This window comes from Parasteatoda tepidariorum, chromosome 1, assembly GCF_043381705.1.
Source record: "Parasteatoda tepidariorum isolate YZ-2023 chromosome 1, CAS_Ptep_4.0, whole genome shotgun sequence".
Taxonomy (NCBI): domain Eukaryota; kingdom Metazoa; phylum Arthropoda; class Arachnida; order Araneae; family Theridiidae; genus Parasteatoda; species Parasteatoda tepidariorum.
The window spans coordinates 19987357-19999710 of NC_092204.1; the positions used below are offsets into that span (position 1 = coordinate 19987357).

General features: G+C 30.6%; 1 protein-coding gene across 1 annotated transcript in view; it reads right to left on the reverse strand.

Moving 5' to 3' along the window:
• LOC107449387 (semaphorin-1A) overlaps nt 1–12354 on the reverse strand; it is a 561149-nt gene that overhangs the window by 64058 nt on the left and 484737 nt on the right. The window contains exons 8-9 of the mRNA XM_043039234.2: nt 9137–9241; nt 2229–2317 (exon numbers count right to left, since the gene is read on the reverse strand). Coding sequence (XP_042895168.1) covers nt 2229–2317; nt 9137–9241 — 194 coding nt within the window. The remainder of the gene's footprint in view (nt 1–2228; nt 2318–9136; nt 9242–12354) is intronic.

Here is a 12354-nt window from a genome sequence, read left to right on the forward strand (position 1 = left end):
AGAAAACATGAACTACTAATAAATATACATGTAGACAAGAACAATAATGTATTAAATAGAAAAGATCTGGTTTACAATGAACTTACATTGTGATTTTTTTTGAAAAAAAATCATTTTCTATTTCAAAAAAATACGTCATAGCAATGTTTTATGAAGAAACCCTTCGACATAGGAATTCAAATTAACATTAGGTGGATGTATAATTCCAAAGGAAAAAGTATTTTGTTGATATAACAAGGTTTTCGATATATCGAGAGTATACTGTATAATATTAAATAAAAAAAAAAGACCAATGAAAGTGATAAGAAAAAAAATAATTATCTAAAAATTTATAATAAAAAAAAAACGATGTTCATGGGTAATGAAATGAAATTATGCTGATTTCGAAACAAAACTAACACTTGAGAAAAAAAAATAATTATCTAAAAATTTATAATTAAAAAAAAAAACGATGCTCGTGGGTAATGAAATGGAATTATGCTAATTTCGCATCAAAACTAACACTTGAGAAAAAAAAAATAATTATCTAAAAATTTATAATTAACAAAAAAAACGATGCTCGNAAAAAAACGATGTTCATGGGTAATGAAATGAAATTATGCTGATTTCGCAACAAAACTTAACAGTTGAGAAAAAAATAATTATCTAAAAATTTACAATAAAAAAAAACGATGTTCATGGGTAATGAAATGGAATTATGCTGATTTCGGAACAAAACTAACACTTGAGAAAAAAAATAATTATATAAAAATTTATAATGAAAAAAAAACGATGTTCACGGGTAATGAAATGGAATTATGCTGATTTCGTAACAAAACTAACACTTGAGAAAAAAAAATAATTATCTAAAAATTTATAATAGAAAAAACGATGTTCGTGGGTAATGAAATGGAATTATGCTGATTTCGCAACAAAACTAACAGTTGAGTTTCAAAGTGACAACTTGAATAAAGTAGTTAACAAATTTTAACAGTTAAGTAGATTAATTTAAAGCTTCACTTATCACAAAACTACTTATTCCATACGAAGAATACATATTATTTCCCAATGTCAGCAATCATCTACAGTAAAACCCTTTTCCGTAAGAGCCATCGTGAAATTTATGACATTCAAGATATTGGAATCATAATTCAAAAGAGATAGTTTTCTTTAAAGGAGAAAACAACGTATATTAAACATTACAACAACGTTAAAAGCATCCCACCCGTGTGACAATACGAAATGAAATATGAGCTTTGTCTCGCACAGATTAATGAGATTTTTGTAGCAGCAGAAATCTTCCAAGCAGCCCAACAAATTAGCTGCTTCAGAGAGGCTTGGGAACAATCCCAGCCGTCTCGTCAGAGTTGGTGATACAAATTTTCTACCAGTAATTTTCATTTAATTTTTTTTCTTTAAAAAAGTCCCTATCATTTTGGGAACAAGAGAAAGAATTATATATCTCATTAGTCATTTGGCCCAAAGAACAAAAGTTAGAAAATGTTTGATAAATGGTGGCAGGGAAAGGTTCACAGTTTATTGCTTATTCCATCATCTGTGTTCCCAAAAGACAGGTATTTCAAATTATCTGCTCGATTAATCATGAAGTGGGCAATATTCATTTTGTCAGTGATTAATGATACAATACGGCCAAAGTCCATATGTTTCTTCGCCAAAACAGACTGCTGATATGAGTTTTGTAATAAGAAACACATTTCACAATAAGTTTTGTCGCCAATGAGAATCCATCTTTCGCGCTGAGAAAAACGGTTAGGTTTCTTATTAATTTAAAACCATCAGTCAATAGATTGAGATGATATTACTTCAGAGAAATTTATCGATCACAAAAATAAATGCTCCATTTCTGAACTTTCAATTTCTTTTTGACGGAACGTATTTCAAATCTTGGAACTTAACAAAAATCACTTTTGCTAAAGGATTGTATGGCAGCGGTCAGAGGTCTGTTTGGCATTTTCCATAGTTGCCTACATGCTAATATCGCAACAACGATGTTTGGAATTATTGTACTTTAATTTAGGAAGTTCACAGATTTATACAAAATTCACTTTCGTCAGTATAATCCAATTAGCCAACAGATTGTCATAAAAACCATCGCTTGTAATTAAAACCAAAATCCAAGTGAATTGCTTTGATTCATAATCAGCATTTCAAGAGGCTCAAAGAGTGAGGTCAAATAGCATTAAAAATTGCAAAACTTATTGCATAGATATAAACTAAGAAGAACGTACCTTTCCGCAATTAATGTATTCAACGGCCGTTTCCCTAAAGAAGAAGTACACGTAATCCCCGTGATGGATGGAGTTTACAAAACTGGGAGCTAGAAAAAAAGATAAAATGATTTTGTTAGTTTCAGTATAGTACATACATGTAAACGAGTACAATGATTAAAGATCAGTAAAGTATATAAAGTGAATGTCATAAGGCGACGTATTTTATTTCAAAACGCAACAAACTGAGAACACTTTTCAACCAAATGTGTACAGTGCCACGCTGCGGGAATAAGTTTAACTACTACTTAGATGATGAGTTTAACGTTTTTTTCTTATCATTTTTAATTGTATGCATGTAACTCGATATAATGGTTTATTTATTTGCTTTTTTTTTAAATTCTACTAAATACTTGAATATTCCTAAAGTGATTTCGAGTATCAAAGAAGACGAATTTACTTTTTTTAGCATCTAAAGTAAAATATAATTTGATTTAAACATTTTAACTTCTTTCAAATTGCTTGTCTTATATTTAATCCTACGTTGAAATCAATACACAATTATATGCTTTCCGTGTAACCTTAATCCTTTTAAACCATTTAAGAATAAATATGAGAAGTGTTAGTGTTTATAATTAATACACAAATGCTTTTTGATATATCAATTTAGATATTTCTTTTCATTATTCTTAATATAGTTTGTTCGTATAAGAGATTTTAATAAAAAACAAGTGTGAATAAAAATATGACACGGGCGATACATTTTAGAGGGTTTACTCTTCAAATTCACAGAAACAAATATACCTTTCCTATCAAAGGTAATAGAAGGCTACCCTGCCATCAAGATCAAAAAGAAACTTTGAAAAATACACAATGAAAAAGTCACAGAGGATCCTCCTCACATTTTTTTATAGAATAAAGTCACATAGTGTAAGAGTGAACTGTTTTTTTGCCAAACAGTCTTTCACAATCAAGTCCTCAAATATATTTTACACTAATACATTATTTTGATTTCACAAATTACACAATTTTATAACAAGGCTACTGCAACCTTGCTAAAAAAATTTCCTTCTAATATTGACAACGTCAACATTTATTATTTAATGAGTAATTTGTATCAACATTGTTCTGTTTAACCATGCAATAATAAATAGCTTTATAACAGATTCATATCATGAAAACATAGAGACACTTGAAAAAAATTGTATATACTTGATAGTTAAAAATAAACAAAAAAGTGTAAAAGAATATCTGTTTATAGAAAAAAATGGTAGCTTTAAAAGATTTTATCAAACATAACTAAACAGTGTTTGAAATTTTGTGTTTTATAATCCAATAGTTCTTTTAATATCTATAACAAATCATAGTTGACGGGGATTAGAAAAAAAGTTTCGTTTCTTTTTTGCAAAATGAGGCTGGAACTAAAATATATGCAACTAATACACAAAGAAGTATCAGTCTAAAGGTATTAAAATTTGAATCATGAATTTATTTAGGCTACATCTGTTTCGAATAAAAGGTCATAATGAATTTCATGTTGGAAACTTCGTCAGTTAATTGGTTGTTGCCATTTTGATGATAGAAAAAAAAAGGAATTTTTGAATACATAATTATTTGTAACAACAAAAGAATTAGCAACTTTAACTTTAACATATGTCAATGATCGCAGCTAAACCTATTTAACAGCATGCATAAGGCAGTGTGACCCCTGCGCTAAATACAGTTAGAGAGTATAAGAGTTAAAAAAGAACCTACAGCTAAAAAAGAAAGAACAAAAAGTTGGAAAAATTTCAGACTCATCTATATTAACGACCTGTTTATTATGCAAGAGATAGATAGGGGGCGCTATCACCAAAACTCTTAGCAATAATCCGCAACATTACCCTCACGGCGAATGGCAACAGCTGGAAGGTATTTAAAAGTTTCCCCAATAACTTTATGACGCGAGATGGCAACAGTTGGGACACTCGTTTAGAACGCGCAGAAGAGAAGGAAATGTTCGACGTTACGGGGAAGGATTACTGGAACCAAAGCTTGCATACAATGAATTTTCAGTGATATTTCATTATCGGGACCACTATTATTTCGGCAGATTTCGAAGATTTAATACCTAATAAATTCCAGGAATTGCAACTATAAAACTCGAATAGTTGGCGTCAACGGGAACTAAGCGGTTAATTTTTACAACAATGTTTAAAACCTCGGGCTCAGAATTAATTAAACAATAAATACAACAAGCTCAATTTTATTAAAAAAGTCACATGATCATATAGCCTTTTATTATATATTCGACTAAAATGATCAGCTTTAAGTCTTTTTGTTTGTTATATCCATGTAACTTTTGTAATATTTAAAAAAAAAATTAGTTATTTAAACTTTTTGAAATATTTAAAAAAAATAAACTAATGTTTGCCAATGAAGAAGAAAAAGGATTAAAAGATAAAATGTTGATTATTTTACTGTTACTGTCGTGAAAACATTTTTTTTAATCTATTTCTATGCGAAGTTTCTCGTTCTGTTAGTGCAATTGTTGGAAGAAAACAAAGTTTATGTAGCGTAAAAGCCGAACAATTGTATTAATTCTTTTTTCCATGTTCGAATAGTCTATAAGCTTTTCTTGTTTAGCGAGCCGACACCTAAGTTTTCCAGCTATAAAGAACCGCTTACTATTAAACACATTAAAACCCAGAGCAGCAGATTTAAAATTCGGAGATAATGCTATTTCGGTAAATCCACTCCATTATTGATTTCATTAATTGGAGATAAACCTCACTATACAATTTTTCCATGCCTCAAGAGCATTGGTTTTTATACAAAAATTGAGCTTTTAACCCATAACCTAGTAGTATAAAGTTGAACAGAATTATTTAAATCAAGTTGTAGGTGATATGTGCCACAACTGGCTATTTCAATAATTAGTAGTTTCTTTTAAAATAATGTCCTCAAAAAGGCTTGTGTTCAATCCTCAATGGTGCCCCCCCCCCAAGCTTCAGATCGATGGGTATCAGCTTATCTGGGAAATTAAAGGGGTTTTTTGTACTATTCTATCGACATTGGTACAATCATGCTATTGGTCACGAAATTCTGAAACCTTATATTCCATGCCCCCTTCGTACACAACTGAACTGTTGCGAGAACAGGACGTTATATAGTTTGTCTATGTAAAGAACTATCTCAGCCATTCGCCTGGAGTAGTTGCGGTGACTATGGCTACGAGGTTTAACCATTTCAAATAGGGGTGTTGGGTCATTATTTAAGACAGGGTTTGGCACGTGTTGGCGATAGAAAGGGAGTCAGGGGAGAAAGAAGCTCCACTCTTTGAAAAGCACCATTTGTTGTGTACATAGAAGCACACGACCTTAGACTTCATAGCGAGGGGAGTTCTCGGTCAGATTTTTTTCCAGTTTTGTATTTTTTAATAAATATGTGATGATGAGAATTTAATTTTGAAAACCAGAATTTCAGGTAAACTGATACCATATAAATGTAAATATAACTAAATGAATGGATTAAATACCATATTTTTGGTTTCATTAGTCAGGATAGTTTTTTTTCCCGGAATTATTATTATCATACAGTACGGTAATTTTACCAGAATTTTTTCTCTGTGTAAAGTTTTTAATTTCGAAAATAATTTTAAAAATATACACATAAGTATTGTTTAAAAAAAACTCTATAAATAGTATTGATGATGCATTAAGTTTCATGCAAAAGTTCTAAGGTTTCCATTTTGAAATGTACAATTAACTATTGGTTCTGTTTTTTTTTAAAAAAAATCTGCACATAGTATTGATTGTTTTTATTTTAGTTCTTTTATAATAACTGTTTTTTTCTTCTTCATGAATAAGATAAAAGAAAACTATTATTATTGTTATTTTTTATTTAAAACGGCAGCAAAATCATTTGAATGTGATAAAAATGCAAATTGTTACGTGCAAATGTTTTTCATGACCTTTTATCACAATCGTTAACAATTTACATGAAACGGTTAGAAACTTTATTGGAAAAATTTGGAAACAAAAGGGCGCCATTGACACTTTTGGAGGCGTTGGTAACAGCCAATAAAGGAGTGCCGTTAATCATATGCAGATGGTCACGTGATTAATAACCTTAAAACTAGGCTCATTCTTGTGAGTGAGCCCCCCACCCCACTTGCCACCGTCTAATAATTAACAGCTGTTGATTAGGAAACGCTTCGATTATTTCAACCCACCCCGACACCCTCAAAATATTGATCTTTTCCCATTATGGATCAAAGGGTGCAAGTCGAAATTCTATTTAGGAATATATATGCTATTCGAACAAATTGTAACAAATGTAAAGGATTTTTTATTAGTTATATTTACAGTAAGTCAGAATTTAAGAAATAAAATCGAATTCTAGTTAGGAATATTTATTTGAGGAGATCACGTGTTTAAACTATAACAAATATAAACTGAACTTTTATTAGTTTTCTTTAGATAAGCCTAAATAAAGCAATATTTTGTTTAGGAATAGATTTGCTTTTCGGATGGATCTTATGTTCAATTATGACTAGCTATTCGTGAAATTTGTCTAACCATTCATAAGAATATAAATTTCCCTATACTAAGCCTATTTACTATGTAAAATCAAATTTTATTAGGAACAGAAATACAATTTTGATGCATCTTAAGGTAAACAGTGGACTATTCTTGTAAATTGATATGATTTATCTTATGTGCCAGACTAAATTTAAGATGTAAAAAATATTTATATTAGAAAGAGGTTTGCTATTTGAATAAGTCGCATGTTAAATAATGCCTAATAAACTATGAGAATGGACATGATTTGACTTTATAATAAGCTTGCTTTGTATCATTAAATGGACATAACTTAAGCTTGATTTTACATGCCGAATTATATTTAGTTCGATAAAAATAGTTTAAACAATTTTTAATGATGTTCTAGTAAAAAAATATTCCACTATAATTAAACATTTCCATATTTAAAATAAACAATATAATTAATATAATAATATTTTTGGAAATATGTTGTTTTTGTACTGTATGTAAAGAGTGATGGTGGCTGATATATGATGTCATACGCTAATTTTATTTTATAACCGCCGCAGAGCAGTCGGCCCAATTTTGAGTTTACGACTTCCAATGTTTAACTCCGTAGCCTTGCAATTTTGAACAAAATCCAGAAGGCAAGGGAACTCCTGGATCAAGTATAGGGAGAAATTCGCCTTCGTAAAGGGCATTTTGATGGAACTAACCCGCATTTGCGTTACATAGAGAGGAAAACCTCCCATGGTTAGCCTGACGGCAAGGGGGCTCTAACCCATGGTTCGTCTACCACTGAGGATATTTTTACGCAAGTACAGTTGTCGGTGCGATCCGAGTGCGGAATTCGTGTCGACCAGTCATCGTTAGGATTCGAATCTGGGTTCACTTTATTGGAAGGCGAATTCTCTATCCCCTAAGCCACCACGGCTTTCTTATGCCCCCCTAATCTTAAAAACTGACTCTTTTCAAACCTAATAATGGGCTTGTTGGGCCAGGATAGTCTGGTCGGTACGGTGCTGGGCCCATGTCCGAGAGTTCGTGGGTTCGAACCCCACGGCCGAAGACTCCCCGTGTAGTAAAGTGACTGATGCACGCTCAATCTGTCGAGTTGCAAAAGTTCTCCATGTTCCCATAACAAATCAATACCTCTGGGGGTACTGGATTGGAGATCGATCGTTCTCGGATTCAGGTCAAAACTACGATCTGTGGATGAATGAATGGATGTATGAAGGGGTCCGCCGTATACACGGGTATGACGTATGGTGTGGCAGAAGTCAAATTCTTGGCCATAGATGGCGCCACTGGAAAACAAGAACAATCGCACTGCCTAAACAGGCACACGTCAACAATTGTCTTGCTGCAAATGACGTCAGTTGTTTTCAAAGAAACAAATTTTTTCAATTAGCCAACGACATATATATTATGTTCTTTAACATCATGACTAGCTCACCCCAAAATTAATGTCCCCCTGACGTCCTGAGTCCCTCATGAAGAACAAGCAGGTGTAGAACCGGTGTTAAACGGATTCAGTTGGAGGATGGACGTTTTTCTTGAGAGAGAGAGAATAAAGGGACTGATAGTGAGAATGTGAGATTTCACGTACCTTAAATCCGTTTTTTTTTTAATATGAATTTTTCTTTTAATTGTGGCTTTGGCGTGAAGATTTTATATCATTTATGTGTATCTATTATAAACGAATGGATTCATTGTATATAGAAGTTATGTGAAGAAATTGAAATACAGAACTTCGAATAAATAATTGGGTTGTATGCGAGGCATCTAGATAAGTCTTACTACCCAACACTTTACAATTCTAACACTTACAATTTAGTAAGCTAATAAAATATAAAGGCTCCGTTGTAATATATACTTATGCTTTTTTGAGAATAATAATATGCTATTTTTATTACTGTTGCGAGTTTGCAACTATTACTCACGACTGTCGGGTCAAGTTCAGTCTATCTAAATCCAGCGCTGTCTTTGCTAATTTTGAAAATGGCGCAAAAAGTTAATATGGAGAAAAGCCGCAGTTTCGCGAAAATAAAAAGCGTTTGTGGTCTAATTTTTTAATATTTAAAAACTTACTCCAATGCTGCATTACCTGGGCTTATAAAAAATTGCAAAAACTGAAAATAAGGCAGCGATTTTTCATCTAAGTTGCAAAATGTCGCCAAATTGGGCGATTTTTCAAAAAGTTTAATAACTTTTAAAATATTTAAGTTATTTATCCGTTCTAAAGCTCAGATAATTCTTCACGGTAAGATAATATATACAGTTAAAATTCATCGCATTGCTTCAAGTGTAAGGCACTTCAATTATGGCTTTTTTTATTTTATTTGGCGACAGAACTTCGAAAAACAGTGCTAAAGGTGACGGTTAAAGTTAACTACAAATACTCACCATTTAAATGCTCGAAGTTGAATTGTTCGGTCCTTAGAGGTTCCCTGTAGATCAATGGATCCGCTCCAGAAAATTGAGCTACAGTCGCTACGTATAAATCCCCGTCTATGTAAGAAAGAAATAATCTTAGAATAATAATGCATCGATGGGTATATTTAGAATAAAGATACATAATACAACAGAAACTAATATAAAGTTTACTAGATACAAATATGAATAAGATACAAGAACTGCTGCTGCAAGATAAAAGGCAGTATTTATAAGAATATTAATAATCTAAGAATTGCAATAATACTGAAATTTATATAAACCATGTAATTGCAACATTATGAAATATTAATAGTATGATCAAATCAGGATATAATATAAAAATAGGTATAAATAATAAATGTGGTATAAATTTACGCATTGATAATAAAAAACTTAGTTTATAATTTTGTGGATTTTTCTTAAATATAAGATGCAAAATAATAAAATTTATCCTAAGTAAATAGAATTTATTGACTCTGCCTAAAGTTGGAAAATACACATAAATATGTACGTAAAAATACGGTTATTTAACCAAAAATAAAAATGCGCGTACTAACAAATCAATACTCAATAAATAGTGGTGCTCGCGTTTTACTGATATCAAAATTTATCGAGCTCATTAAATTTAATTAACAAAAACTATTCATAAATTAACTTTTTTTAAAATAAAATCCAGGAAATTAAAAACAGAAGTCTTTGAACTAAAGAAAAATAATTGTATAAGGTCAGAAAAAATTCAGAATTTTTAGAATACTTTTTTAAGAGTAAAGAATTAACTTTGGTTGATGGTCATAGATTGGGAACATCCTAAAGTTTGAGAGCAGCTTAACAACCCCTGGTCAGAAATGTCATTATACACCGCTAGGAGCGCCTCCTCTTTATCAACTGGCTGTTCATGCTCATTACAATCTACGTTATTTTATGTTAATTTTTCGTTTTCTAGTAATTTTTGTCAAAAAAAATGCAGTCAAATGGGGCACAATCATTGATTTGGTGACCAACTTAGCCAACTTGAAGCAATAGTAAAATGACCACAATGCTGAATCACCTCGTGTACTATTTTAATTTCTTTATTAAAATTTTATGGTAAATTTTAGGCTTTGAAAATATATTTTCACGTTAGGAAAGGAAATGAGAGAACAAACTAAAATCAAAGTACGATTTATTTCTGAAAATATATTCTAAACTAGTTAGCCATTTACGCCATGATCGTTAACTTTTAAAGTTAGTAGCTTCGTTCTGTTGTTACCAGTAAAAAAAAAAATACTTGTCGATAAATAGGAGTTTCTAAAAACATTAGAAGGCTCATGATTTGTTGTAGGAGCTTTTCATTTCCCGTTACTATACACCAAAAGAAATTTCAAGAAAAAAAACTCAACGAACTTCAGAAAAGCTGACTGTTTCCAAGATCAAGGTTTTTGTTATTTATTTAAAAAAAAATAAACTAACAAAAATGGTAAACTGGATAGGATCAAGGCAATTTCCGTAGCCTTACTGCTCCCAAGTCGACAATACCCAAAAAGTGAAAAACCATTCGTAGAGTTAGAAAAATTTCCTGGAAAAAACAACCTTGAAGGAAGGAATAAGGTCAGTAATAGGGAAAATGATCCGAATATAATGGCCTGAAGGGGGAAAAATGGGGAAAAGGAGTAAAAGTAAAACTAAAAAGTGGCTTTAAAAGAAAAGAAGTCGGCTGGGTTCTTTGTTTAGCTCTACTTTTGTTTGTTCGATATCAACTGCATGCTTCCACGTTAAGAAAGAACAAAAGCTTTAAGAATCGTCTGCCAAAGATCTGAAAACAAAAACAACAAATTAAAAGGAATCTTCGTGTTGTGTGAAATGGGTAAAGGGGGTGGGGGGGACAAATGTTCGATAGCCTTCCATGAATCAAAGGGGTAGTGGTGCGTGTGAAATAAATGTGCTGAAAAAAACACCCACACAGAGGGAAAACACCCAAACATTTTCAGCACTTTTGCAGACGATGTGCTTTAGTTCTTCGTCCATCCCACCTCTTGGGACGGTTAAAGTTTAAAATTCCAAAAGAAAATGTGTTTCGAGCAGATAAAAAAAAAAGGAAATCTCATGTCGTTGTTTTGATATCTAGAGAAAAACGTTTATTTTTAAGTTATTTTTCTCAGGAGCGATAATGCGCATATTTAACTGCTGAGCTTTAAAATAAAAGACAGAGCTCTGGATTTATTCTTGAATGTCTGTTTTCTTTTCTTGGATTTTATCTAAAACAAGAGAATTTATGAAGAAAAAACTATATTTATCGTTTGGTAGTTCTTAATTTTTATAAAAGAATTTAAAAGCAGTTAGAATTTTTTTATCAAACAAAACCACTTATGAATAAAATAGTAAAAGAATATTATATTGTTTTTAAGTTGAAAGTTTAAATGTATAAAAAAGGTCGTAGACAAATCATACAATGACAAGAATTCTGAACTATAAAATAAGTTTATTATATTTTAATAAAATGTGTCTTTTCCTATTTTATGTTTAGGGTAAATATAGCTGATATGGTATATTTTACTTTTCTAATGTGATATATTTTTAAAAAGAGCTTATTAAAAAGAAACGAAAAAAATTAGATTTTTATTTTAAATTTGAAAAAGAATTTCAGATAATGGAAATGTAAAAAAACTTAATTGAATTTTAGCTTAAAATTTCTTTAATTTACTCTCAAAACTAAAAAATATTTTTATTATTTTTCTTCCATAGCATGATATATTTTTTTAAAAAGAGGCGATAAAATCAGACTTTTATTTTAAATTTGAAAAAAAATTCAAGTAATAGAAATGTAAAAAAATTTGAATTGAATTTTAGCTTAACATTTCTTTAATTTGCTCTCAAAGCTAAAAATTAATTTTTATTACTTAAATAACAATTAAATATAAAATATTTATAACTGTTATGACTGTTGTTTTATTTGCAGATCTATTAAAATTAATGAAAAAAGTGCAAAATAAAATACATTTGTTTCGATAAAAAATACATGTGCAAAAAATAGTTTTGCTAAAAATATTTTTGCTATATGTGCTTTTTTAAGAAAACTTTATAAAACACTGTAGAATGAAAAAAAAAAAAAAGATATATCAAAACGTAACAAACGCCTGAATTTATAAAAGCTTTAAATAGTGTCACACGTTTTAGAATTTTCTCCTATCTATGTAGTTATTTCTTAAAGC